At 46.5% G+C, this 27,712-nt stretch overlaps 4 protein-coding genes across 4 annotated transcripts; 2 read left to right on the plus strand and 2 right to left on the minus strand.

Annotated features, from left to right (window-relative positions):
- Positions 1 to 3,286: 3,286 nt before the first annotated feature.
- Positions 3,287 to 8,488, minus strand: WDR77 (WD repeat domain 77). The gene is made up of 10 exons (XM_054181188.1): positions 8,301 to 8,488; positions 8,014 to 8,199; positions 7,695 to 7,836; positions 7,573 to 7,622; positions 6,845 to 6,915; positions 6,396 to 6,450; positions 6,057 to 6,128; positions 5,851 to 5,959; positions 5,327 to 5,395; positions 3,287 to 5,113 (listed from the first exon to the last, which is right to left on the minus strand). Exons 1-10 carry the CDS (start codon positions 8,440 to 8,442, stop codon positions 4,954 to 4,956), a joined length of 1,056 nt encoding a protein of 351 aa, XP_054037163.1. The 5' UTR covers positions 8,443 to 8,488; the 3' UTR covers positions 3,287 to 4,953.
- A 52-nt stretch (positions 8,489 to 8,540) lies between these two features.
- ATP5PB (ATP synthase peripheral stalk-membrane subunit b) lies at positions 8,541 to 11,711 on the plus strand. The gene is made up of 7 exons (XM_054181191.1): positions 8,541 to 8,678; positions 8,768 to 8,810; positions 9,241 to 9,386; positions 9,888 to 10,051; positions 10,460 to 10,585; positions 10,799 to 10,978; positions 11,554 to 11,711. The coding sequence occupies exons 1-7, from the start codon at positions 8,651 to 8,653 to the stop codon at positions 11,623 to 11,625; spliced, it is 759 nt and encodes a 252-aa protein (XP_054037166.1). The 5' UTR covers positions 8,541 to 8,650; the 3' UTR covers positions 11,626 to 11,711.
- Positions 11,712 to 19,100: 7,389 nt separating this feature from the next.
- On the minus strand, positions 19,101 to 22,392 carry ADORA3 (adenosine A3 receptor). Its single transcript, XM_054181193.1, has 2 exons — positions 22,043 to 22,392; positions 19,101 to 21,045 (listed from the first exon to the last, which is right to left on the minus strand). The coding sequence occupies exons 1-2, from the start codon at positions 22,390 to 22,392 to the stop codon at positions 20,442 to 20,444; spliced, it is 954 nt and encodes a 317-aa protein (XP_054037168.1). The 3' UTR covers positions 19,101 to 20,441.
- On the plus strand, positions 22,382 to 27,132 carry LOC128900270 (adenosine receptor A3-like). The gene is made up of 2 exons (XM_054181190.1): positions 22,382 to 25,092; positions 25,706 to 27,132. Exons 1-2 carry the CDS (start codon positions 24,758 to 24,760, stop codon positions 26,319 to 26,321), a joined length of 951 nt encoding a protein of 316 aa, XP_054037165.1. The 5' UTR covers positions 22,382 to 24,757; the 3' UTR covers positions 26,322 to 27,132.
- The last annotated feature ends 580 nt before the right edge of the window (positions 27,133 to 27,712 follow it).

Consider the following 27,712-nt stretch of genomic DNA (forward strand, 5'->3'; position numbering starts at 1 on the left):
GGTGGAATTTTCAAAAGAGTTATCTTGATATTAATGTCATGTCTTTGTCATTCTGCATTTTATGTTATTTCCAACTTTACCTAATAATTTAACAGCTGTTTCAAACATTGCAGCAGCTTCAAAGTACTCTGAACTTTACTTTGTTGTGAATAAAAGGAAAAGGCAAATACCCTAATCGGTCTAATAGCTAATTCAAAGGGCATTTTTATGCCAGTAAGTCGCAGAGACTTGGAAGATTTCCATTCATGCTCACCCCTGCCAGTATTGAAATAACACGTTTTAAATACCTGGTTGTTGACTTTTAAAAAAAGTTGATAGAGAAAAGTGACTATGGAGTAGCTATCCAGGTATTTAAGTGTGCCAGTGTCATGTAGAATACCCCCCCGCCCCCCGTTCCAGCCCCTTAAAATGTGGAAGTTTCTCCTTGTGAGGAGCATTTGGAGGATTCGTATTTAGCCATGGAAGTAAAACCGTGACACTGTTTGAGTGGCTTCAGGGTCCTCTTTTAGTATTGGATGAAGTTTCACCAGTTTAACTTGAAACAAAACAAAGCCGCCTGTCTGATAATGTTGCAACCTAATTGATTTTTCCTCATGATATTTTTTTTTTTCCTTCAAAATAGTAAGTTATAACTGCAAATTAATTCTCAAAAGCAGCTTTAAATTTAAAGGCTTGTTGGGAGACTTCAGCCTTCAAGACTGATTTTGCCCAGAAATAGGGGGACTGCTCTGAAGAGTTCTCCTAAATTTGAGCATATCCCCAACACAAGTTTGCTTGGTTTTGGTTTTGTGGTTTGTGGGGTTTTTTTTTTGAAGAGCAAAATGTGAAACTCCAGTAGTGGTACTTGCTTGAATTTCACATTTGTTATTTCACCCAGACACGCAATTCATATGTAGTTGTAATGTGGTGTTAGTGTGGAGCGTCTTGTTTCTAGCAGACGTGTATTTGTTTATGTTAAATATTAGAAACATGATAATGTAAGTCAGTTTTATGAAATAGAGCCATTATTCATTCAAAGAACACCCATTCTGGGAATGCACAGTGGGCTAAGCTGTAACTAAATCAGGTAAGACTCTGCTCGCAGTTGTAAAACTGGTTAGCATGAATGTTTTAAGCAGTGGAACTATTCTGTTCTTTGGGCTATCCCTGCTTTTGAATGCATTAAGCAAAATTCTAGTATTTCGGTAACAACTAGCCATTTATGCTGGGGCCATTGGGAACTGTTTGTGTTACAAAGAACCCACTGTCAGAGCTGTTGGCGGCCAAAGCGCTTGGGGTGGGTGAAATCCGTGGTGAAGAGGGAGGACCGCTGGGCTGCCGAGATGGGGAACTGCTCCCTCTTCCTCCATCAGGTCAGTGTCAGGGCAGCACACAGATAAACCGGGCTCCAGTTCCTCTTTCTGCTCCTTTTCCCAGCTCTCTTCCACTTTATAAATTTAGCAACAGAGGAGGAAACTGAGGGGCAGTCACGGGGCAGAGCAACCTGCCCTATTGCCCGGTCTCAGCGCTGAAAGCCATCCTGGATCCCAACAATGGAATCGCTCTCGGTCCAACCCTCTCTGGTGTAGTTTGGTCATTCAAGTCTCGGTACAGCTTAAATGATCCCCTGCAGCTGCCTCTTCCTCAAAAGCACCTGCTAACGTAGTGTAACTGATAGCTTTACTTGTAAAGTGTTGAACAGTGTCTCTTATTTATGACTGCCATTGAACACCAGTCTTCTTGCATTAAATATGTCTGGATGTATTGTTTTATTACATGTGTGGCCTGACTTTATTTAGTATTGTTTAAGTGGTCTGTCTACTGTGAGATGAAGATCTCTGCATGTAAGATTAAAAGGACAGGAAAACAGCTCAAACTGGCCTCAGCAACACTCTGAATTTCGGCTTACCTAGGGCTTGGTCCAGTTTCTACTCAGCAGTTGCTGATATAAACCCTGTGGCAATTTAAGTGTTTTTCAGAAGGCTGATCAAGGAATGAAGGGGCAACTGGCCGCAGCTGCCCCAGCGCTCCCGGAACAGCCCTGGCACCCACCTGGCTCGGCTTGTGCAGTTCGGCCTGTGCTGCTTCTATAAATAGTTCTTGGTTTTCAGCTTTTCATGAGTAATGAAACTTGCATACCTATTTGCAAGTCCGAACTAGAATGTTGTACTTCCAATTGAAAACGCAGCGTGAGCAACGCAAGCAGCAGCATAAAAGGCAGGCTTGTCTTCACAGTGGCTTATTCTCTCCACTCCTCAAAATTATATTTATTTGCATTCTCACCTCTTTAATCCAGCTCCGGTTACAGGACCGGGCTGTTCGTGAGGGAAGCGTGCAATGGGTACCTTGAAGCTTTTACTCCAGACACAGCGTATGGAAGTGTCCCCAAACCCGAACGGCATGTAAAGTAATCCAGACAGTGTGAGCACATGGCAAAACCCAGAGAATTCGCCAATTCCTTTGCAGTTAGCAATGAAGTCAACAAGCATTGATGCAGTATTGCTGTGCTGGCAGCATGTTGGCGCGGCTATTTAGTATCTCTCTATATAAATTTCTCTATATAATTTATATATATAATCTCTATATGTCTAGCCTTGCTAGCAATGGCACGATCACTGAGGAGCCAAGCTAACGCAACGCGAGTGACTCCTAGATAAACTGTCGCTCTTCTGTGCTTCTCTTGTGATGGTGAAAAAAACCCCAAGTGTAAGCGCTAAAAGCTGCCCAGATACTCCCAAAAGTGGGAGAATCTTTTGGGCTGGGGGAAGCTGCTGTGCCGCTTGTCAGGCTGGCAGCTGCTGCCCTCCTGCGGCACAACAGAAACCTTCGCCCGAAGATTCGACAGATGCTGAAGCGTTTATTTATTTTTTTTTTTGCGCTGCCTCACCAAAAGTCTTTAAGCAATTGTAAAACCAGGATTAATATATCAGTAATGACCTGTTGTCCATATAGGCTTCACCTTCCACTATCATGCTTTTTGCCACACTACTGTGTTCTGCTCACGGGGTGGCAACGTGAGGAACTTAATGTGGTTTAATACTCGACATTTGAAACTTTCCTTTTTAGCTTTGCACAATGGAAACCCTACTTCAAGATTTGGAACTAAAAGCCTCCTGTAAACAAACAGGACTCACAGCCTGCCCTGCATTAGTGCTGAAGAATCAGAGCACCCTACCATTAAACAGCAACTCGGTGCATGTTTATTTAAGAACGGTTTTAATTTCAGGGGCTGCAGTCGCCACTCCACTTTAACTCCGTGAGTGATCCCAGCTGGCTCTTCACTGCTACAGAAGTGGCCCAGTCAAAGTTTTATACCCAGGTACAAATGAAAACTTTTATTTAAAAACCGTCGTCCGCTTTTTTCCAAGACAACTTTTTCACAAGCAGCATAAAACCTGTTTCAGTTTTCAGTATACCATCAGAGGCCCGCAACAGGTAATGTATTTGGTTGTTCAAGGGGTACTTTTGAGGAAACTTGTCAGTTTTTATAATCGTTTACCTTTTCCTTGTCATACGCTGCTCTAGATCAGATTTGCTCTGTAAACGCCTGTATGACACAGGAATTTAAAAAGCAGGAAATGAGGTTTAATGAGAAAAGTAGAGAGCCTGGGAAAGCTTAGTCTGCCTAAAAATTAATGGTGGGCTCTGCATAATTTGCATCAACTAAAACCTGTTTATGCAGGGATAAGCCCGCTGGAAGTGGTGTACACTTTAGTGTTGCTACGGTGCTAAAGAAACAGGAGTAGCACTCATTTCAATAGTATTTTTTTGTTTTGTTAGTCAGGGCCTGCTTTATTCTGTCTAGGAAATACTAGGCCAGACCAGGCCGCATCGAGAGCAGTGGGAATGCATGCACAGCAATTTTTTCAGTTAAATGCGTTCCAGGGAAACAGTTTAGTTTGAAAAGTGTGTGGTATACTGCAAAGAACACCTCTAAGAATGATGTGGAGTCTGTTTTGGGGATTATGGGATGCTTGGTCCCCTCAGTCTCCGGCACAAGAAGTCACTCATCACAAGTGCGTAAGGAGTCTCATTTATCACTAAGCAGAGTCTGTTTATAGGAGCAAGCAAATGAAAACTAAAGTCCTTAGTCCAGTTTTTCCCTTGCATAAACTTGTGTTCACAGGTATTATCTTTGAATAAGCTGTCTTCGGCACAGAGGAGATGAAACACGGTGTCAAATAGCGCAGCAACTGCTACCTTCTCTTGGCTTTCTGCATGCGACAGTAATCGCCCCTTTGAGCTGGCCTCAGCTGCGAGCCAGGGTTGAGCATCGCGCGTCCCAGTATTTCAGCACGTGTTAATGACTGGGCTACAGCTGGGATCCTTATCCTACAGCACACAGGACTGCTCACACCAAGCACTGGCATTCCACTACCCACCAAGGGAGCAGAAGTGCAGGTACAGTGCTTGCCATAGCATCCCCGCGGGCGGGCAGTGGAGCCCGACCCTCTGAACCACGTGCTGCGTTACGCACAGCAGCGGGACCCCTTCTCGCCTTTCCGTGCTGACCGGCTTCCCAGTAGTCGGAAGAATTGATTTACATAGCAAAGAACTTTGCTCAAGGGTGAGGCTCTCGCATCCAACTAACAAGAGGTGTTTTTAACCTCCCCCCCAAAATGTTTCTATTAATTCCATGGATGGTTTGGAGAACTGAGGGAGGAATTTAATGGATTTTTTTTTTTAAGTTATACCTAATTCCCTGTCTCTCCAAGTCTCCTCTGTGCCTGAAGTCAATTTTTTTTCTGAGTAAAATACTGAAGTCTTATCACAGGTGAAGCTAGCTCCTGAGGAGAGGGTAAAGCTTGGTTTGTAACTAACTTATGCCTAACTTAAAATTACTACAGGAACCTTCTTAGTCACAAGCTTCAAGGCAGCCACCAGACCATACCCGCTCCAGTTCACACACGCCTTTGACTTCAGCAGAATCAAAGTAATGCCAGGAAGGAATTTGGACACTGAGTTTAAAAAAAGCTATTCTTTTACACAGTTGACTCCAGAAGCGTCACCACTTGGTATGGGGACAGTGTGATGTAAAACCTGATGATCCCATCCAACTGTAGTGAGCAAGGCATTGTCCGAAGGAGACCACGACAAGCCTTTTACGAAGTCTCGGTGAGAACGGTTTCTGAACCTGGAAAACATGAACGCTCCATTAGCCATAACGCAGTGTCACTAGACGTTTATGGGCTTGTGCAATTCCTAACTGCTAGTTTGTTGGGATGATGCTCCCCTGTTTAAGGAGTATTTTCATCTTCTGCTAAGCATATGGATAAATAATTAACTTAATGAAAAGTCAACATGACAAAACAGCTACAGTAGTAAATACATTCTGTCTAGTACTTACACCTCTGAGAGGTCTGAGTCAAGAACAGCTACTGAACAGTCTTCACTGATTGAAGCCAGTAAGGGTGAACTAGAGGAGAGAGATGAGACCACAGTTAGAACAATCAAATACAAGAACGCTTCTTAGGGATAAACTTGCGAAAAGCATTCTTCGTAGTGAGCCTGACCCAGGTACAGTGAATTAACAGACACCAAGTCTTACGAAAATGTCTTCATCAGTATTCGGCAGGTTGCCAGCACACTAAGCAGGAATATTCTACTAGCATTGGAAAGCAAGTAATCCTTCCTCAGAGGTTACCGTACTTACAAAAATCCCCACAATGAGTGGGTCAATAATTGTGAATACTGCAAAAGTGTTCTCATGTATATTCACACACTGGTCAAAACTGAGATTTTGTTTGGTTTTACTCTATTCTTCTTGATAAAGAGACCAAAACTAGTACTCTCATAGGTTTTACTCTACAAACAAATAAGGCTTTCAGGTGTATGTAGTCACACATTCTATGCCAGTATATCAGACTGTACCTATGTGCAGAAAATGCAAACCCCGTGATACTTCGGGCATGCACAGTGGAGCTGAGGGCAGAATCAGGATTCTTTGTGTCTACTAGTGCAACTGTTCCATTTTCATCACCTTTAAGAGAGGGAGAATTGAGGTTATTAGCAAAATTGTCACATGAAAAGGCAGACCTTGATTTCTGTGGTGAAAGTCAAATGAGATCACTTCTTACCCAAAGCAAAGATGTCACTTTTCTGTGGATGCCACATGACTGAGGTAGGGAGGTGATTACAGGCACTGCAAACTGTGAGTAAAATTGGGATGAGTGTGAAAAGAGTCAGTACAAAGCTATTCCTACACTATCTCAGTTAGCACTGCTATTGCACTAAGACAAGTATTTAAAAGCTTAGTACACTTCCGCAATAGTATTAGACTTAGGTTTTAATAGGCTTTTCTGCCCAAATGGTCAAATCGCTAGACTTGAAGTTAGACACAGCGAAGTCAGGCATAAAATAATTCACGTCTTCCACAAAAATTCATACACACGCAGTGACTGCATACAGAAACATACCAATTCGAGTAGCTGGTTTGGGGCATCTGGTGTCCCAGAGTAAAGTTCTGTTGTCCTATAAATCCAAAGTGAATGAGAAGGTTTTTACAATTTCTTTGTGGAAGGGGGTTGGCATAAACTCAGATTTGCTGCAGAACTACTACTGACCCACGTTTAAACCCACACCACCTCTTCCTTTGTGTTAAAATGTGTTAAAAACCCACACCTCCTCCACCTCCATTAATTGCAAGTTAGCTCCTTCAGTCATCCCCAGGACAGAGCTGGCGACTCCCGCATTTTAATATAAACCGGTAGAAATCATCTTGCTAAGCAACTTATCAGACTGTAACCTTTAAATAACACAGGTATGCAGCTTGTAACACAATAGGTGGTTTCTCAGACAGTGCAATTAACTGTAAATAATTACAGTTAAATCTCATTTGTAGATTTAGACAGAAAGCAAGCTTTACCTCAGCACAGGACAGGAACACAGTGTCCTTACCAGGACAGGAAGCCACACATGTCACTGAACCGGAGTGAGCTACCAAAAGCACAAAAGGATAAAGAGCCTCAAAGATTGTACCCAACTTTCTCAAGTGCATCCAAGGACCTCTGAAGGTCCAGCAGTATGATAGTTTATGCCCAGATACAGCGTTAACTCCTGCTCAGCAATAGCCAACTGCTTCCTACCAAGCTGATGAGCTGCCAAATCCAACCAGAGCCACTGCAGTCAAGTCCCTGTGATGTGCGTAAGCTTGAGGAAGCCTCACCAGATAAGAGTTGGTTACAAAGGGGCCAGGGAGGACAGGATCAAACAAAATATGGCCTCTGCCACAGCTAGAGATCACAATACCAGATCTCCAGATATCGGCATCTCCAATGAACTGTTGTTCAAAACATGGGTTAGGAGATCATCAATCACGTGCATGTAGAAGAAAGATTTCAATACAAAAGAAATACTCTAAAATACACTTAGAGATGCAAGGCAAACTGAGCCTTTCACCATTCATTTTGTGGGGAGAAATGAACAACAGCCTAAGAAATAAGGCTGTGCCGGAAACTTCACAGACTGGCAAACGTTAGATCACTGCCCCAAGTGTGGTTTGGCAGACAGATAACCAGCGATGCTGCAGGACTGAGCCCAGCCTGCAGCAACCGGCAAGGGGGCAGGAGGAGCGGGGCGATGGCGGGCACTCACCTCTGTAGGAGTGCAGCACCGCTTGCTGGGGGAGGTCCCACACCTTCACGCTGCGGACAAGAGCGAGCAGTCAGCGCCCGGCACCGGCCCTGCCGCACGGCAGCCGGGCTGGGGACACTCACCAGAAGTCCCTGCCACCGCTGACGGCCTGGGTGCTGCTGGCCAGGACGGCCACCGTCGTCGCGATGTCATCGTGCTCGTATTTACAGAACTTGTTGACGATGAGGGTTTCGTTCTCGTCCAGCTCCCACAGCTCCACGGCGCCTGGAGAGGGGGGATGGGGGGCACTCACGGCATCAGGAGACCCACCTCGGGGGGGGGTGGGACCCACCTCGGCGATGGGGGGGTACCCGCTTCAGTGGGGATCGCCCACCTCAGCGATGGGGATGGGTGGGCACCCACCCCATGGGCGGCCCCAGTAGGGCAACCCCCGTTGCTTACCGGAGTCGGAAGCCACCAGGATGCCCCTGTCAGCTACCCAGCGCAGGTCGGCGACGCCCGCCTCTGTCTGGACGCCGGCGGTGCAGAAGCCCTCGCTGGGGGCGCGGCGGGGGTCGGCGAAGACCCAGAGGGAGCCGGTCCAGCAGCGGCCGCTCAGCCCCGAGGCACCCAGCAGCAGGACCCCGTCTGCGGGAGAGGCGAGGGGAGAGGCCCAGTGAGCAGAGGGGCCGGGCGGCTCAGCCTGGCCTCCTCACCCCGCTCCCCCGGCCCGCCCGCGGCCCCGCTACCTGCGCGGTAGTGCGCGCCCTCCAGGTGCCGCTCCATGCAGGCAGGAGCGTTGGGCGGGATGTTCCACTCGGGGCCGGCTGCATCCGCGGCCTCCCCGCCCGCTGGGGGCGGCGGGGGCTGCTCGGGCGGCGGCTCCTCCATGGCGGCGGCGGCGGGAGCGGGGCCGGTGGCGCCCCCACGTGCTCCCGCGCCGCGCGCGCCGCCGCCACCTCTCGCGAGAACACCCGCCCCGCCCCGCCCCTCCCCGCGGGTCTCGCGAGAGCCTACGCGCCGCCATCTTGTTGTGGAGGCGGCCGGCGGTCACCGGGACGAAGGGGGTCGTGTCGGTGCCTGTGGTGTCCCGCCCGCCATGCTCTCCCGCCTGCTCCTCCGCGCTGGTGAGACGGGGGGAGCGCTGTCTCCCTGGGGTGGGGGGTGTTATGTCTGAGCGCTGTCCTGACACTCTCTGCCCTTCTTGTTCCCTCAGCCCCGGCCGCGCTGAGGGGCCTGCCGCCTCCCGCCGCCGTGGGGTGAGTACCGGGGGGGCCCGGGGGACTGGGCGAGGAACGCTGGGGGCTTGGGCCTCCGGCTGAGGCCTAGCGGCGCCTCGGGTGTGCCGGGCGGCCCGGCCGGCTGCCGCCCCCCCGCAGTGACGGGCTGCCTGAGGAGGCAACGCCTGAGAAACCCACGGGTCGTTGTTCGTAAATAACGTTGTACTGGGGGTTTGTCTTTATTTTTCTAATTAACGTCGGGGGCTTATAGAGTAGCTGCGGTGGGAAGGAGGCTCTGGAGGTTATCTAGTCCCGCCCATTACCTCAAAGGAGGCGTGTCTAACGAATGCATACCTATTTAATTGGAAATATGTTTGAGTCTTATCTAAGAGTGGGTTTGTTTGGGTTTGGTTTTGGCTTTGTTTTTTTTTTTTTAAATAAGCTTAATGGAAACTCTCATTATTTATAGTGTATTGCATGCCACAAGACCTCTGCATACAACTCAGCAGTGTTTGGCTCCTTTGCCACCTCTGCCTGAGAAAGGAGGAGAAGTACGTTACGGTTTGATTCCTGAGGAGTTTTTCCAGTTTCTCTATCCTAAAACAGGAGTTACAGGTTAATATATACTTTTTTTTTTTTTAAAGTGTGTTTAGTTATGCTTCTTTAGTTTGTCCACCACTTCTAGTTGCTGAAAAAGTAAAATATTTGAGAAAATCCTTTTTGCGCATGCAGAAGGAGGTTATGAAGAATGAGCCAGTGCAGCAATTACTGGCCCTAAAGCTGGGCACCTGTGCTTTAAATAAAGGCTTAAAGAATGTCATGAGCTTGATCTTGCAGGAAGATTTATTTACCTGCTGACCTTTAAACAGAGATTTTTGTCTGTTTCTGAATGAGCAGAAGCAGCAGGTCCCACGCAGAGTGAAGGTTGCTTCTGCTTCTGGTGAGATCCTTGTGGCACCCTTCTCCTTGGTGGTATTGGGTTTCTACTTATTGTCCTGGTAAAAGAGAACGCTTCCTGATCTTATTGTATGCCTTAAACTAGCAGTCTCGTAGGCGTTTGACTCTAGTGAGCCTCTTCGTGCTTTGTACAATAATGCTGCTTTATTGTTTCTTTAGGGCCTTATATGTTGGGAACTGGACTCCTGCTTTACTTTCTCTCTAAGGAAATCTATGTAATTAACCATGAGACAGTTGCAGCTGCCTGCATATTATCAGTCATCATTTATGGCGTTAAAAAATTCGGATCCAATGTAGCAGCTTTTGCTGACAAACTTAATGAGGTAACGAAAGAAACCATAATCTAACTTTGTAGTGGTTAATAGCTATTCTAAGTTATCTGCTTAAGTATTTAAAACAATATCATGTCCAGGTTGTCATAAAAATCTGACTCTCATTATTAATCTTCAGAATGTTGTTTAAATAAGGTATGCTTTAGATCTTATGTTGGTATTGTTAACATAAGTCTTCAAAATAAAACAGTTCATACCAGCACAAATGATTTTTTTAAAGTACGATTGATTGTGAACATAATTCTTCTGTCTTGTCATCCTTTAACCTCAACTCTGTGACAAACCAGTTTATGCAGACATTTCTCAAATCTTAATGCAGAATTTCAGAAGTTAATTACAGATCACTTGTTTTCCTTTTGTCTTACATTCTGAAGTATATTTTTTTGTTTCTTCTTTCAGGAGAAAGTTGCTAAAGCTTTAGCTGTGAAAAATGAGGCTATTAAAGATCTTGAGACTGCCATTGAACAGGAGAAGAAGGAGCAATGGCGGGTTGAAGGCCGCAGTTACCTCTTTGACGCTAAGCGGGTATGCGGTTCCAGCTCTACTGTTCATTCCGCTGCAGTCTCCACTACATTATCTGGGTCCTGCTTAGGCAATAACAAGCCATTTGCCCTCTGTGTGTTGCAGACAGGGCCAGTTCCACTGCCTGATCCAGTGACTTTTGCTATAGAATGTGTTCTGCTGCTGTTTTGTGTTCTTGCCAAACATTAACCCTTTGATTTCATCTTCTGTGTCTAGAATAATATTGCAATGTTGCTGGAAACTAATTATCGAGAAAGACTACTGATGGTGTACAATGAAGTAAAGAAAAGGCTGGACTACCAAGTGGCTATGCAGAATTTAAAGCGTCAGAAAGAACAAGATCACATGATTCAGTGGGTGGAGAAAAATGTTATTCAGAGCATCACACCTCAACAGGTACTTGCTTTTTTTTACCTGCTTTACACTTCAGTCTGTACAAATAGTTCCTGTCAGGTGATTCTGCCTTAAGCCAGAAGATGCTAGGGCATCTTTGGGTGACTTGCAGATGTGGCTGCAACGCATTCCTACTGTGAGTAAGAGCTAATAAGCCCAGTTACGAGGTACCAGATGCTTGTGTTGTTGGTGATTTAAGTTAGAATCACATGCAGTGTTGGTTGTTGCAGCATAGAGCTAAGCTTGTCATTAGATACATAGCTAACAGGTCAGGGAACTCGCTTGTAAAATTCTCTGTGTAAGACCATGGCAGCTTAAGATCTGCAGATGGGCTCTAGATGTCTTTCTTTTAAGGAATGAAGCTGAGAACAAAAAAAGAAAACATATTCCTAGCACTGCATGCAGATGCTTTAATGCAGGTCATTGTTCGGATTTGAATCTCTGACTTCATGAGCTATAATTATCCCATTTTATGGCTCCGAAAAGGAGTATCTAAAATGCATTAGAATGCATATTTTCTTGTCTAAGTGTCTTACATAAAGTCTTTCTTCTGAAAGCTCTTTTCCTTTCTTTTGCAGCAGAAGGAAAGTATTGCAAAGTGCATTTTGGACCTGAAGGCATTATCGAAGAGTGCACAGGCAGCAGTGTAACCACATCTAATTCCACTGACATGTCTCATTACTTACTGTTGAAAACTGTATGATTCTAAAGTATCATTAAATAAACAAACAAACCAGCCACTCTGCTGTCTTTCACTAGCAGTAGCAACAGCAATTTCTTTCTTGTGTTTGAAGTAGCTAGATCGCGCACACGAACTGCTATTGTTCCTTTATAGTGGGGGTTCTGTTTGGTTCTTTGTTTGATCATGAACACTTCCAGAGATAAGATACAGAACTTCACAGTGAGAAATTTTGGTGCTAATACAGTGATCACTTTTTGTTTTAGAATTCTGTGTGGTAATGACCTATAGATACCTACTGTAACTGTAAAGATGTTTTAAAATCAAAGTGAGTGCCAGCGCTCCCATTCACCTAGCCAGTCCATGGGGGTACTCAGAATGAATACCTTCATTTTAAAAATGAACTGAGAAATAACATTTTCATAACAAAACTTCAAATGGTGATGAAAGTATCTTCCTGTTCTGTGGAGAAAAGGATGTAGCTGGCAGGAAACGTGCCAAAAGCTACCAGAAAACTTGCCTGCAGCTGAACTCACCAGCATGAAGTTTAAAACGGTAACAAAGATAAGGTTATTCTAGAGGGTGGGTTTTTTCTGGATTTTCATAGGGGAAAAAAAACCTTGCTCTTTTTTGTGTAACAAGGAAAATAGTTTTATGTGTATTATGATAATACACAGGATAAGGCTTTTAATTTTCTTTTTATAGGAAACTTCCCTGAAGGTTGTTGTTACTTCTTAAATGCCCCAGCTGAGCAAAGCACTTACCTGTGTGTAGTCTCATCCCTTCTGTGTTGGAAAGTGATTTATTTAGTAAATAAGTAAGCAGACTAGGGTGTGCTTACATGCCTCCTTTATATGGATTGACACTAGAGTTGGGAAATGCTTATTTTTAGTGGAGTTAGTAAAATAACAGTTTTCTAGAATTTTCAATACAACAAAAAAGCAAAAAGTGTTCTTTAGAGGTACGAAATAAAGTAAGCTAACTTAGGCTGAAGCTGGCTGACTTTTTTTTAGATTAACGGTTCCTGAGAATGCAGGTGCCTTTCATAGTTTCCTGTTTTTTTTTAATTTAAAAAAAGAAAAAAAAAGCTAAGTTGCTCAACTTCCACATTTGGGTAACCCCGCATCTGAATGACACTTGAGCTTTGGCTAGTTTGACAGATCCTTTGCACAAAGCGAGCGGTCGAGCTGCTGTGCCGACGCGTCAGGAGTTCCCCAGCCGGCGGGCAGCAGCTCTATGGTGCCAGGTAAGACAGAGCTGTATCGCTTCGGCGTTGCTTTTATTACTGCAAACACAGCGCGCTCTTGGAACGGGAAACTGGGAGGTCTTAACATTTGACTCTGAAATGTGGGCAGCAATGGACATGCAGTAGAAAAAGATGTCGGCAACAGAGAACAGGATGTTTACTTTCATGTTATTCACAGTGTGCAGTTTGCAAGCTGTTTAGTAAGAAATACCAGAAATTTTGTGGTACACTGCTATTTCCCTATCTAAGATTCCACCCCCAAATTTGAGCAGTTACTGTCCCTGCTTTAGTGGAAAAAGTCAGTGTAAGCTGAGAAAGAAAAGATTAAAGTATTTTATCAAGCTGCTTCTGGTTATGAAAATGTTCATGAAGTTTACTCGGTTCTAGCTGCTGCAAAAATAATCCTGTGGGTGCTTTTTGTTAGTTATTAAATGTACTCCATCCTTGTGAAAGAAGGCAGTGTGTTCATCGGAGCGCAGTGAACGTGCACGCGTGTGCACAGGAGCAAGGCACTGGGAAGCAGGATTTGTGCTGAGTAATTGCCGGCTTCGCTGCTGTGGCTTTGTGCCGGTTTGTATAAGGTGTCTGAAACATTGATAAAAACTAAAGAAAGTCTGTGAATTAGAAGAGGTTTGTTTGCTTCAGTCTGTGTGTATGTATATAATTACAGATTTTTTTTTTTCCCCCTCTTAGCTTCTCTTACTGTTCATTAGTGTTTGCAGAGAATGGGAAGTCGTCCCTCAAAAGCAAATGCAGGTATTTTCTTCTTTAAGGAATTTTCTTAGATGTGGTGTTCTTGACAGAGTTCATACTGTCCTGACTTAAAAGGGCTGCTGTGGGGGTGGCTTAGCAGGAGGTGATTTGCGGAAGATCTGCCTGCCTGGCAAAGGCTGCTGTGGGGCAGTAATATTATGAATAAATTTTTTTCTGTCTGGTGTTTCCACTTTCAGCCCTCTGACAGAGAAATGTTGTACTTAAAATAATAATTGTTTGAATTGTGAAAACACATGGCTGTATGTAGTTCTTGTTGCTTGTAATATTACTGAAGAAAGTAACAAGTTCTAAAACCAGGTTTTGATACTTTTTTTTTTTTCTGTTCCCTTCTAGTTACAACAGAACCCCCTTCCACCACTGTCGCTGTGCACACCACTCTACGTACCGCTGTACGTACCACTGCGGCTGACTTAGAAGCTTCAGAAGACAAATGCTGGATTGATAAGTAAATGCTCTACTTTTATTTCCTGACTTTAAACAGAGTTCCATGGGACTGCAGATTCCTCCCTCCTGTAAGGGAGGAGTTATGTGCGATGCGTTTTATGTCTTGGGGTTTTAAAAGGTTGCTTAGGATTTCCAAGTCTGCGCGCTGCTTCATTCATAGTGATGCTTAATGCAGATACGCAACTTTTAATCTCATGGGTCTTGGGATAAATAATGTATTACATTTCATAAAGTTTGGTGAATTTGAGCACTACTGATTCTTCAACACCTCTGTTAAAACTGGGGATTCTGACACTGTGTTCTGTGTATCAACAGCCATGAAATACTCTACATATCGCTGGTCTTTCTCTCTGGCATCCTGTCGACTGTCCTGGTTTTTGCAATCATCTACCTCATCAGAAAAAGTAAGTGACGCAGTAGCCGGAGTAATGGCAGATGATGATCCAGACCTGGTGGCACTTCTGCTTGACTACTTGTACTGCACGTCTTAACATGGATGGTGCTAAGTTTCTATGCTCTTCGGGCTGCAATCTCACAGCACTGGGGTTTCAAAGCAACTTCTGCTGAAGTTACTTCGAAAGAGGCTCAAATTACATCTCCCTTGAATGATTAATGTATTGGTAAACAGGTCACTGCAGCAGTAACTCCTCATGAATCATCTCAGAAGCTCTTTTCATGGGGGAATTAACTTTAGCACTGATGAGTTGTCGGTTTTGTTGGTTGTGTTTGTTTTGGTGGGTTTTCTTCATCCTGACAGTGGCCACACAGAATTCTCACCAAATTCATCAGTTGCTTTCATCCCTGGCACTTCCAGCAGGGAGGCGGGGGCTCGGGCTGCCAGAGGGCTCACTCTGCAGTGAAGGTCTGCGACAGATTTTACAAGCTAGGTCTAAGCCACGCACTCTCTGGTGCTGCTCTGTCACCCCGCTCTCCTGCCTTTCTTGCGCTGCTGTCTCCGGACACGGGCAGACGCCTCAGACCGGTCCCTCCCCTTCCTAGGGTGCAAGATATCCCCCCAGAACATACGAGAGCAAGCGCCCTCCCAGACAGTGACTGAGGAATCTGCTAAGAACGTCCAGGTAAAGGTCACAACTCTTATTTCTAATACTTTATGTGGAGACTTCAGATCCTTAATAGAATGGTAAATATTAATTTTTTTTTGGGGGGGGGGGGGGGGGACGGGACAGGGTGGGGAGACGTTTGCTCTTGCAAGACTGAAGTGTTAGTTGACAGTTCTTTTGACTAAGGAAGAATGTTTTTGTTTGTGCATCCAAGGCTTCAGCCTTTGTTTGTAGTTACCTGGGGAGGTACCTGGACAGTAAGAGGAAAGATATTCCTTCTCTGTTATCACAGGGCTTAAATGCCACACTCCCCACATATTTCAAGGGTTCTGGGGCTAAACTAAACCACCACTTAGGCAGGTTAGGGGAAAATCTTTTTAAACAGCAAGCATTTCTGCAATCTTCACTCATGATATTGATTCTTTGGAAGAATCAGGGTCCTGAGCTGTGCTAACAACTGGTCTGATGGCATAGCATTTACTAGATTTCTCATGTGCAGGGACAGACTGTGACCACTTACGGTGTGTAGCGCTGAGGACAAATTAAATGCAGGAAATTCCTGCTGAGATGTGATGCTTGCACTCGCTCTAATGTTTGCGGCTTCTTTCACATCCCCAGAATGAGGTTGCCTACACCACTGTGGTCTTCCAGCACAGTCGGACACCGGTGTCTGTGTGATGATGAAGTTGCTAGTGAAAGAAGATGCTTTCACTTTCTGCACATCAAATGCTACTAGAACATTGTATCAAGGCCTATACTGCTCTGAGAAATGCCAGCACTGCCGTATGTAACATCAGCTTGTTTTTAGTTACAAGGGGAAACTAATGTCTCCTATTCCAAAGTGCTTTTATGCTGTATTTCCTCATCTGTAGAAATCTTAGTGAGTCCTTACAACGTACTTGCAAAGTTTCCATTTGTGTGTTTGCTATTGCTTTGAACTGCCAAAGAGAACTGAAAAATGGAAATGTTTCTCTGCGTCTATTCATGTCTGTGCTCTTATGTTTCCCTTTTCTGTCACTAACTATAGCATTTTTCTTGGTTTTTTTTTTTTGATTGCCAAGTGCTCTGGTTAGTTATTTTCTGCTTATTGAAGTTGTTATCATGAATTATTTGTATGGAAATGTCTGCTTCCTGATTGGGTGACATAAAAGAAATGCACAGTTACAGTGTGACCCTCAAAATTTGTGGAAATGCCCATTAATGCGTTATTACCCATAGTGTTCTAAATACATTGTGAAAAATTAAAAATCATTCCCTTTTCATAAACTGGGGAAAAGTTACCGCTAGTGACTCAGTCTTAACAGCCACAGAGAAGCTGCTTTGCATGTTCCTGTGCCCACGGGTGGGAGGTTTGTTGTCCGAGGAAGTACAGTGATCTCCGTCTGTCCTACAACACTTCTCCTGCAAGGCTGAATTGGAGCGAAGTTTCCTGCCACCTCGGCCCTCGGGGCTTCAGAAGCCACCTCGTTTCTGGTCACCAGAGAGTGTCGGATTCTGGCAGGTATTTCTCATTTCTGAAAATGCGGATGACTGCGTGCGTGCTGTTTGAAACGCCTCTCCAGAGGAATCTCTTAGGCGGGACCAGTGCCTCGGGTCCTGCAGCCCCTGTGCGCTGCAGCTGAAGGCACAAGCTGACATCTGAGAGGCTTCGAAGGCGTGAGGCTGGATGTGCCGCCTGATGGCAGCACCAGGCCGCCGATGGGCAGCTGGATCCAGCTCAGCTCAGCCGTGGTGCCTTCAATGTCTTTGCAACAAGCAGTTAGCAGAGCAGCGGCTCCACCTCTGCCAGCTCGTTGGGTTGTCCTGCCTTCCTGCCTGCAGAAGCTGGTGGAAGTCCGGGAGAACACTGAAAAGCTGGTGCACAGACACCATGACATTCTGAAATCTGGCTTGAGAGGCATTGTGGGTAAGGCTCCTGACCGTTTTACAGGGTTGGGAGTAGAACTTGTGGTCTTTGTTTTGCTGTATCTGCTCTCATCTCAGTCGTGGCAGTTTCTTCAAGCACTATTTAATAGAGAAAAATACTGTATTACTCCTCAAAATGCGCAGCTGCTGAGACGTTTGTGAGGGATGATTGCGGTTGGTTCACAATTATTTTTTTGCTTAAAATTAACATTAGTCTGCTGCCCGACAGCAACCGGGAAATAAGAATGTCTGAAAATTTACCTGGCTTGCACAAATATTAGGTCACCACCCCAACAAGAATGCTGCCTTCCTGTGTTGGATCCTGTCTTAGAAGTGCAAGAAAAGGTGACTCACCACAGGCTTCCCTCCACCCCCGAGACCAGCCAGGATGTTGGGTTTTTCATGTTGGTGTTTCCTCACCGTGAATTGTACTGAGACTTAGTGCAACCATTTCATGTACTTGGTGAAACGCTGCCAACCAGAGCGCAGCAATTTTGTGGCCCTGCCTACAGAGCTGAGTGTGGTACAACCCCTGGAGACAGAGGGTGACAGAGAACCTCTGTTTGCTGCGTGGCTGCTAACGAGTCCCAGGCTCATCCCAGAGCATCCGTCTGTCTCTCCCTTTCCCGCGCCAAGCGCTCTCTGTAGTCATACACAGCTTTTAATGGTAGCCATCGGCCAACTCTGTTTTACAGACGGCTAGAGGAATTTGGGACAACTGCATCTGCTAATCAGAACCGAGAAGGTGGTGTGTGTCAGCTGTTTTGCTGTGCTGGCTCTCCCATTTTCAGTAGGTTTCTGCTAGAGGTGTTTGTACTTACAGTATCCTTAAAGACAAACGTTCACAGCAGGAATTTGCAAGGCAAAACGCGTGGCTATGGGAAAGTCCAGTACGAAGTGTCCAGCCCTGGGAGGGTGGCGGGGAACAGCTCATGGGTTAAATGGTGCTTGGAAGGATGCATGGACAGTAGTGGCCTACGGTATTCCCTGACATTTTTGGGATTGACATCTGGTTGCAATGTTAAAAGGGCGGATTATTAGAGGTCCAGGATGACGTTGATGTGACTGTCAGGCTGCATTTCCCTCAGCCAGCGATGAGTCAGCTCTCGCGGGAGAGCTAGGTCCTTTGCTCTCCCCGAGTGATACTTGTATACGCACGGACTGCGGGTATGTGCCTTCACCCATCTTCACATCTAGTTTAAGTGTTGTTCAGCCTGTGTTTGATCTCTGTTGGGGGCTGAACGCCACAACTACTTCCAGAGTAAGTGCTGAAGTGGGGACCTAGACCCGCGTGTACATTTTCCAGCCGGCACCACCACTGGCAGAAGTCAGTGTGTATTTCTCAAAAATACATAGGCAAAGTTTGCTGTGCGTCATTCTAATGAATAATCTTCTGCCCTTTAGGTGGGACCTGTTTTTCTGCTGAAAGCAATCAGTTCTATCAACTGGTAACGAGAGATCATGCAGCAAAATTCTGATGTACTTACGCAGTGACTTCCTTCGTTGGCCTGGTTATTAATAGAGTTGAACTGTGTAGCAGGGCAGAGCTTTGGCCTGTGACAAGGGTTACATCAGATAATAAATTGAGATGTCTGATCTCAGCTAAAGGAGCAGATGCCAACACTTTCTGAGATAAATAACGGAATGATGCATTCCCTTTTCTGCTTTTTCTAGATCGCTTTCATTATTTAAAGATGGCGAAAAAAGAGCCTGGCCTTTAGTGACCATTTTCAGCTTGACCCATGTTCCCTAAAACCAGGTTGTGTGAACTACGGTGTAATATTTACTGCATTTTCTGTCAGGACACAGACTAAAACAGTGCGTAGATTTCATGCAGGCTGCTTTTTTGATTGTCACGGGAGAAGAGCACACTGAATTAATATAAAATCTATCTAATATTTATTATTATTCATGAAAATGTGACAACACTGACTGTAGCACAAGTTGACCAGACTCAAATTTATAGTCTAGATTGACAGAGAAGACAACGGGTGTAAGAACAGTCAGTGAGGACGTGCCTGGATTGCAAACTGCTGTATTATCAACAAGAAAGAACACATTTATTCTGTTTTTCAGAACAAACCGCTCCTTATCGAAAAAAATACTGGACGAAATTTATCTTAAGTATCTCTTCTGTATTTTGAAACAATTTAATACAAAGACATATATATTTACATACACCTTTAGAGTAGTCTTCAGATCTGTGACTGGTTGCTACAAGTCTTCACGTTTACAGAGGAGACTTGCAGCAAATTACATTTAAATCAGGTGTTAGGGAGACAGTTTGTGATTGCAGGGGGAATTAAGCATGGGAATATGCTCTGCAGGAAGAATACCCAAAATGTATGGGCTTTAGTAAAAAAATTAGGAAAATGCATCCTTGATGGTTTAGAGCTAGTCGATTCTATCCTTGGTTAAGGAGCTGGGGAAGGAGGAAAGAACTCAAGTCTATTAGTTTATTTTTTGTCAGTCGGTATTTTTTGACTGGCCTGCTCGCCTGTAACCAGCATATCTCGTCAGTGAACAGTTTCGGTGAGTTCAGCGGTTCGGCTCTTGCCTGGTGCTCTGTGTCTGAGGTGAATTCTGCAGGTTTCTGGGGTGAGCACTGCCTTGATTTAAAGCGATGAAAGTCTCCCACTGACAGGACATCGCCCGAAGAGGAGGAGCGACCCCAAAGTCAGTGCAGCTTCTGGCCTTTCAGCTGAGATGCTCAGGGCAGCAGCGGGACCAGCAGCAGCAGGTGAGGGTAATTTCACAGTGCAGGTCGTCTGCGGGTGGAGCTGTTGCAGGAGATGCTGTTGTTTTATTGGACCGGTGCCACCGGACACAAAAAGAATTCAAGACAAGTCCAGCCGTGTGTAAGCAAAGGGCCCATACCAGGGCAAAAAGAGAAATCAAAAATGTAACAAAAATAATTATCAGTCTTGAGCTAAAACTAGAAATGAACAAGCAGTGGCTTTTACCAGCTGTCCATGGATCTGAGCTGGGGAGCTACGAGCAAAAAGTCTGCCTTGTTAACAGTGCTTTGGGGCGCTGGTCTGCCAAATAACGCTCAGACCAATAAATAACTGGACGGTCCTGTTAAATGAAGATGCTTGCCTGGAAGATCTGGGCTTGGTACAGCAACCACCAAGCAGAATTCTCTGGGGTACAATAATGCAGAAGATCATAAATGATCCTTTTGAGCTTAATGTCAAATGTAGATCAGATTGAATAAGAGGAGCTTGCCCTTATCATAAAACAGTTCGTGCAAGAGCGGGAGTAGATAAAACAGAACACATTTTTCCCATGAGTTTCTTAACAAAGTGGTTTATCAGTGATCTGGTGTGTACTGGCAGGTCGGCGTTCGTTCTTCGTTTATGACTGTTGGTCTGTTGTTTGCTCTGTAAGAATGGGGTCTGGTTTTTTGCACAGGATATAGGTCCTTAAAATTAAAAGGTACGTGGTTTTGAACTTCTTTATCTTGCAAGCATAGACAATGGGGTTCATGGCAGAATTGGCATGGGATAACAGGATTCCCAAGTACATCAAAGACTTTGGGATCTGCCACTCAGGGTAAAAATAGGAAATGAAGTTTATAATGCACAGAGGCAACCAGGATATTGCAAACAGGAAGAGAACAAGTGCGAGAGATCTGGCTGTCTTGAACTCCTGTCCATAAAAAGATCCTGCCCCTCTCACATTGGTTGTACCTTGACTTAGCTTTGTCCGGATGATGTAAAAGATTTCAGCGTACAGAGCACACATGACGAGCAGAGGAACAAGGGTCCATATGAAGAAGCCAAAATAAACCATGTAATCCATCCTCATCACAGAGGTAAATTGACAGCTGAGAAAGCCAAAGCTTCTTGATTCTGTCCTGTTCCATCCAAACATGGGGACTAATCCTACCAGCAGGGACACAGACCAGCACAAACCCAGCACCCACCAAACTCTTCTCTCTCTGGTGATTAGTTTATACCTGTTGGGGAAGAAAACTCAGGTCGTGTCGAACAGAAGTTTTTAAAATAGTTAAGGATGGTTTCAAGAACTCGCGCGTTCAAATACTGCAGGTTCGTTGTCACAAAATAGAGCATTAACTGGTTTTTTTTTGGGGGGGGGGAAACGAAATCTTACTTTGAGATATGCCCTAACTCTTAATTTGTAACAGTTACTTTGCGGCACCCACACAAAGGAATAAGTTTAAGTTCCCCTCTTTATAATTGGATGTTTTCAGCTACTTCATTTCTTGTTTCATTATGATCTTAGTGCTCCCTCTTGCTTAGATACTGCTTTTCTACTATTCGCAGTCCTATCTTATTTCTCAGCTTCCTCGGGCGTACCTGACTTTTACGTTTGGTCTATGCCATTTGTAGGACCAAACTGTTCTTTCGTTCTTCAATTGTACAGGTCCTTTCCCCATGAAAAACCTGACTTCTTTCATGCTTGAGGTTTGGATTTCTAGCTTATGTACTTTTCCATTAAAATATAAAAAGCGAATGACCTCTTAAGTTTCCCCTTAATAAGTTTGTTGCTTCTTTTGTATTTTCAACGAACGCTAAAAGGAATTCTATACAAAAGACTAGCCTCGGAAACCCAAAGAAATCTATAGTACTCTCGGCATCCTGCACAATCAACAAAACGTCTGAAAAATTCAACAGTTTGACCACAGACCCATCCTGTGGCCAGATTCTGATCAGCAATGACCCCGAGCTATGGGCCCCACACGAATACGCCGGGGTCCGTCCGTGCTGCCTTGTGAGCTGCAGGGAGCGGCTTCTGCTCTAGAAAGCTCGTCTCGGGTGGGCTTTTAGGCACAGGAATCGTCTCGGTGCCCAAGCATGCATTTGGAGCAAATATTTGTTAGAGAAGGGCCGAGTTAAAGAGGAGAGAGGAGGTGGCACTCGTGGGGCAGAGGTTGGGCATAGGAAAGCTGGCAGGAGTGGGGCGAGCGGAGGGGCCTGTGGTCCAGCACTCACCTGGTCGGCACCTTCACTCGCAGGTACCGGTCGATCGCGATGGCCAGGAGGGAGAGGATGGAGGCGTTGGTGAAAACCACCATCAGGCAGCACATAAATAGGCAGGTGTAGAAGTGGACGCTGATGCCCAGGCTCACCACGATGGCCAGGGGCATGACGAGGATCCCCACTGCGATATCAGCCAGCGCCAGGGAAACGATGAAGTACAGGGTCGTGTTCTGAAACGTCGAATTCAACTTCACCACCCAGATGACCAGGATGTTACCCAGAGTGGCAAACAAAGCAACCAAGCACTCGGTAGCCATGTAAATCCCATCCAGGCTGCTCAGCGCCAGGCTGTCGTTGGGCATGGCGGGTCGCTGGAGATGCTCCCACCCTGGCTTGAGCTGCAGGAGGGAGCATGGGCACCTGTGACCTCGTGTGGGATTCGTCCTCGGCGGGTGGCACTCAGTGGTTCCAGCGACTCTTGGGTGTGCAGACCTCTTCCAGTGTCTCACGTCCCCAGCGCTTGGGCAGCAGATCAGCTGTTGCCTTTCAACGGAGCTGCAAATACCTTAGTATCCAGGAAACGTTCCCCGCTCCGGACGCATCTCCTGAAGCTCGCAGCGTTCCTTCAGCAGCCTGGGATCAGTAAAGCGCTTGGGAAAGCTATTTTGAAGGAAAAGAATGGAAAAGCTTCCACAAGCCTGCTTACTGACAACCTATAAATGAATACTTTAACTGCTTCCTCTTACAAACCACAGTTTTAGAAGTGGGAGGACTGTACTGTGCAAAGCTGTCACTTATCAATCTAGATAATTGCTTTGCAGTCACTATAGGAAATGAGGCAATTCAGGGGACATTAGAAGGGTGTTTCATTAAATTCCAATACTTGATTTAATTCAGTGTATATGATTTCAGTGAAGGCCCTGAGGTGGCCGAAAAATGCTCTTTACGCAGTTGGCGTTTTCAGTGAGAGCCCTCGTTTCTGCTAGAAATCAGTATGACAACCGACCAAGTCATGTTCAGACGGTGGCATACTTTCCTATGCTTTGTTTATGGAAGACGGAGAAGTCGAGGAAAGGTGTGGGAAGTGAAGTAGCGGGGAGAGGGTGTGAAAGCTGTGACCTGTTTGCTGCGGTGAGCCTGGCAGCGCGTGGTGCCTCGCTCCTTGACGTGTCTGCAGTGAAAGAGCGGCTCCCGTCTCAGGTGGAACCGAGAAGAAATGCAAACCTGTGACCTCGTGTCAGCCTGCGGGTCGCAGGGTAACCTGGCCCTTGGGCACGCTCTCCAGGAATGAGCAAATAGCAATTAAACAACTGGGTGGATGGTGCCATGCTAGTATAACGAAGCCTTAAGCAAACACGGGCAGTATTCTGTTTCCCGGACACTGAGTCCTCCACCTCTTCCACGCAACTTTCTGGCAAAACTGAGGAAGTGAAATCAGCCCTGGGAGCAGACAGAGCCAGAAATAAACGAGGCTTCTTTACTGTCTGCTGTCACAAGAGCAGGACAAAATCCGCTTCCTTGATATCAGCGTAAGTGCTTCTCGCTCCCTGATGGAGGGCGTTTTGGTAGAACTACTGCTGGGAAAACGGTGAGCTCTCTATAGACAGTCCCAGCCTGCAGCTGAACTTGTCTGTGCTGGTTTTCTAATCAAATCTGACACAGGGTGTCTGTGGGTGCAGGAGATAAATCCCAGGAGAGGCACGTGAAGGTCACAGCTGGGAGGAATGCGGGGCTTTTGCAAGCGGAAAGAGTTCCTTCCCTGGGCGGTACCTGGGAAGGAGCGGGCAGCCGGCACTTTGCAGCTCTGAGCAGACACGGGAAACCTCCGTGTCCTCCAGGCTGCCGGCCGTGCTTGGGTGAGAGTGGTCCCCGCTTCCTGCGCTCGCTGTGCATCTCCTCGTGTGGCCGTAGCTGCCAGCTTCCTTTTTCTCTCATCTGCTGCCAGGGCTGCAGCCAGATCTCCCGCGGAGACAGTTGCTGCGAACCTGAGTTATGGAGGCTTTAACAGGGCCCACGCTCCTGCTCCAGCTGCCTGGCACCTTAGGGGAGCAGCTTGACTAACGGAGTCAAAAGAAAGTGTTTCTCCCTCCTTTTGCTCACCCCAAATCCAGCTGAATGTCTTCACATTTGTCATCCCCACCTCTTCTTTGTGGCAGGGGAGCAGACTAGATCATTCAGGGTCCCTTGGCCCTGTTTTCTCTGATGCTGCACCTGTGTGTAGTGCAGACTGAGCGGCCTTTAAAGAAGCTCCGAGACGGAGCAGCCTAACTGCAGTGCCGTAGAGCTGTGCGTTGGCTAATTCACTCTGCTAGGCGGCGCAGAGCACCCAGCTGGGGAGGAGATGGTGCATTTGCAGTAAAACAGACCAGCAAAATTATCGTGTGCAACAGGTAGCCCCTGTGGTTTGTTCACAGTGTGATGCTGCCACTGTGTCACACTGACTCTCGGACAAAAGCAGACAACAACGTGCTGAAACCTCAAGGAGACAGGAAGAAAGCTGTTAGAGGGTTTGCTATAGAAGGTCTGATAAGGGGATCTTCATGAACAATTTGCTCTGCGCACCTTTGAAGAGCGAGTTGTGTATGCAGATTGGCAAGCGTGCAAAACTCTGAATGAGGGACTTAATTTAAAGCAGGTGGGGGAGGAGCTGGCTTCTGACCTGGCTGTTGCAGTTAAAAAAAGAATTCAGTGCAGCATTTTGTAATTTTGGATGTAAACAGCCTCAGAATGTCAGTAGGCAGCTTGGATGTGATCTATATCGTGATGGACTCGGTTATTGGGATACTTGCAGTGATGGGCAATGCCTTGGTGATCTGGGCAGTGAAGCTGAGCCCAGCTCTTCAGAAGACCACCTTCTTGTACATCGTTTCCCTGGCGCTCACTGACTTAGCCATGGGGATCCTTGTCACGCCACTGGCTGTCTTGGTGAGCCTGGGGGTCCCCATCCATTTCTACTCCTGCCTCTTCATGTGCTGCCTGATGATGATCTTTTCTCATGCCTCCATCCTCACTCTCCTGGCCATCGCAGTCGACAGGCACCTGCGCGTGAAGCTGCTAATCAGGTGAGACTGGGCGAAGGTCCCATTTTATCATCTTTTCCCCATTTCTCTCCTCCCTTGTGTTTTCCTTCTCCCTTACTTGCAGCATCATAGGGCCTCCTGGGCATCGTTGTTTCTCTAAGAGAAACTCATACAGGAGATGTTCCCAAACTGTAGGCAATGGAGCACCAGCAGACCGGTCACTCCTGGAAATTTCAGCCATGCCTGAATCGTAAGCTGCAGAGAGTCAGGGAAGGGTTGCTCCTGAACGTGTATGTGCCTGAAGTCTGGGTAAGGTGGCGGTCTTTAGGTTTTCCCCTGGGAGACAACCATACTGCTCCACTGATGCGAGTCAAAATGAACCAGTATTTTGGGAGGAAATTTTCTGAGGAAAGGGTCTGAACCTGCATCTGTGGGTTCTCATTTAAAAGGGACTGGTGACTTTTTGGAGGTTGCCCTGTAGTTTCAAAATACATCTTAAATATCAGAAGCTGCTAAGGACCAACCGCAGAGAACTGTGCTTAACTCAAATTAGAGCAACCAGAAACGAGTGCTTAGAAGCACAAGTTCCTGAATATTGTAGTTCTTTTTTCTGGAGAATTGCATCTAATGTGGCTGGTGCTTCCTGCCCACCCAGGTACAGGGCAGCCGTCACAAAGAAAAGGATTTGTGTGATCCTGGGACTCTGCTGGCTTGTGTCTGTGCTGGTGGGGCTGGTCCCCATGCTGGGGTGGCACCAGCACATGGGCAGCTCCAGCTACATCGAGTGTCACTATTTGGCTGTGATGAGAATGGATTACGTGGTGTATTTCAGCTTCTTCACCTGGATCCTCCTTCCCTTGCTCATCATGTGTGCCCTCTACACCGAGATTTTCTACATCATGTGGATCAAACGAAGCCTCAGCTCAGCAAGGCCTCTGGGAGGAGGAACAGTTTGTGGGAAGGAATACAAAATGGCCAAATATCTGGCCCTCATCCTCTTCTTGTTTGCGATGTCTTGGCTGCCTCTGGGCATCCTGAACTGTATTTCGTACTTCTGCCCCTCCTGCGCCATCCCGCAGCCCCTCATGTACCTGGGCATCCTGCTGTCTCATGCCAACTCAGCCATGAACCCCGTCGTCTATGCCTTCAAACTACAGAAGTTCAAAGAAACCTACGTTTTCATTCTGAGGACTTACATCCTGCTCCAGAAGTCGGAGTCAGTTATTTCTAGGGCAGAGCACGCAGCGGAGCTGGAAGCGAGCACCGTCTGAGCTCCTCAGCCTGTCTGGGCTGGATACGACGACTGAAACAGCGTGGAAGCAACAGGAGCGGGGTGAAAACGGCACAGACACCAGGACACATGTCTCAGATCGTGCATTCTGGAGCAACAGTTGTGTGTGTGTGCCCGTGTTCAGAGAGGTGACAGCTCTGGGCAGTGCAATGCCGAGCACAGGTTCCCAGCTGACTGCCAGAACAAAGAAACTTTGCATTTCCGAAGCAAAAGGTGTGAGAGGTTTGGAACAGAGTGGCAGCTCGTCGGGGGAGTGCTGGGTGCGGGGGACAATTAGCGTTGCTCATGTTATGGGTGTTTTGCTCTGTTCATAAAAAGCTGTGCTGGTTTGTGCGACACAGCATTAATTTCTCTTTTACTAATTTTACTTTTCAGTAAGGGCTCTTCTAATAACGCTTGGGAAAACTGCACTTTTAGGAGACTCTAGTGTCTGAATTTGTGAAAATATTTGCTTTATAGCCAGCTCTGGGGTGCGGGTTTCAAGATCTGAGTGTTTTCGAGCTCTCCAGGTGCGGGGATGAGGAGGAGCGAGACCCGAGCACTTGACCCAAGCTGCCAACAGGATTATTTCATACCATGAATGGCACATTCCATAGAAATTAGAAAGTTTGCTGTGTAGTGCTCTCTCTCCCTTGATGGCTGCCATCCTGAGAACTCCTCGCCCCGGTGCCGGACCCTGAGCCCTTCCCTTCCTCTCGCAGCCGCAGCACTCGCGGGGTCCCACGCTGGCTGTCCCTGCGGGAGTGCACGGCTTCTGCTGATGGAATGGGCTGAGTATATTTTATACTGGTATCGGGATCAATGTTGGTTCTTCAGAATTATTAATGTTAGTTATTTAGTCTTACTGTATTAAATCCGTTTATCTTTCAACCCTCAGTTTTCCTCATTTTTCTCAATTCCCCCTCCCGGGCGCGGAGGGGTCATCAGGTGAGAGAATGATTGTCTAAAGGACAATAAACTGTGGGTTCCTCAAACCATACCAGCAGCACCGTTGCGCTCCATGGGGCGCTGCCGGGAGGTGGCAGCGGCTCCCCGCGGCCGCGGCTCCTCACACGACGCGGGTCTCCCTCACCCTCCGGGGGACCCATTTCCCAAGGCCCGGCCCTTTCTCTTGGGCTGGCCCAACTATTTCTGCTCGTATTAAACGAGCAGCCTTTGCGCAAGGTTCTGTTTGCACCAGCCCATAAAACTTAATAGCGTTATATCATCCCGTAGCTTTTTCTTAGAAGGCTTTCCCTTGGGGACACCGCCTCTGCCTAAAAGATGCCCACAACACTGCTGGTCCTACCAGGGCACAGGCTGTTGGGTTTCTTTTTGCCTGTCCTTTTTTAGCAGCTGTGGACTGGAGATGAGTTCAGAAAAACGCCCGTC

Source organism: Rissa tridactyla, chromosome 21, assembly GCF_028500815.1.
Source record: "Rissa tridactyla isolate bRisTri1 chromosome 21, bRisTri1.patW.cur.20221130, whole genome shotgun sequence".
In the NCBI taxonomy this organism is placed as follows: Eukaryota; Metazoa; Chordata; class Aves; order Charadriiformes; family Laridae; genus Rissa; species Rissa tridactyla.

Excerpts from the sequence above, each read along its gene's own strand:
- WDR77 (XM_054181188.1), bottom strand. The coding sequence starts at position 8,442 with ATGGAGGAGCCGCCGCCCGAGCAGCCCCCGCCGCCCCCAGCGGGCGGG. Across the intron at positions 8,200-8,300 it reads GGGCGCGCACTACCGCGCAG|ACGGGGTCCTGCTGCTGGGT; the intron begins GTAGCGGGGCCG and ends CCTCTCCCGCAG. Across the intron at positions 5,960-6,056 it reads AAGTGACATCTTTGCTTTGG|GTGATGAAAATGGAACAGTT; the intron begins GTAAGAAGTGAT and ends CCTCTCTTAAAG.
- ATP5PB (XM_054181191.1), top strand. The coding sequence starts at position 8,651 with ATGCTCTCCCGCCTGCTCCTCCGCGCTG. Across the intron at positions 8,811-9,240 it reads CCGCCTCCCGCCGCCGTGGG|TGTATTGCATGCCACAAGAC; the intron begins GTGAGTACCGGG and ends CATTATTTATAG. Across the intron at positions 9,387-9,887 it reads TCCTAAAACAGGAGTTACAG|GGCCTTATATGTTGGGAACT; the intron begins GTTAATATATAC and ends TTGTTTCTTTAG.
- ADORA3 (XM_054181193.1), bottom strand. The coding sequence starts at position 22,392 with ATGCCCAACGACAGCCTGGCGCTGAGCAGCCTGGATGGGATTTACATG. Across the intron at positions 21,046-22,042 it reads CGAGTGAAGGTGCCGACCAG|GTATAAACTAATCACCAGAG; the intron begins GTGAGTGCTGGA and ends CTTCCCCAACAG.
- LOC128900270 (XM_054181190.1), top strand. The coding sequence starts at position 24,758 with ATGTCAGTAGGCAGCTTGGATGTGATCTATATCGTGATGGACTCGGTT. Across the intron at positions 25,093-25,705 it reads CGCGTGAAGCTGCTAATCAG|GTACAGGGCAGCCGTCACAA; the intron begins GTGAGACTGGGC and ends CTGCCCACCCAG.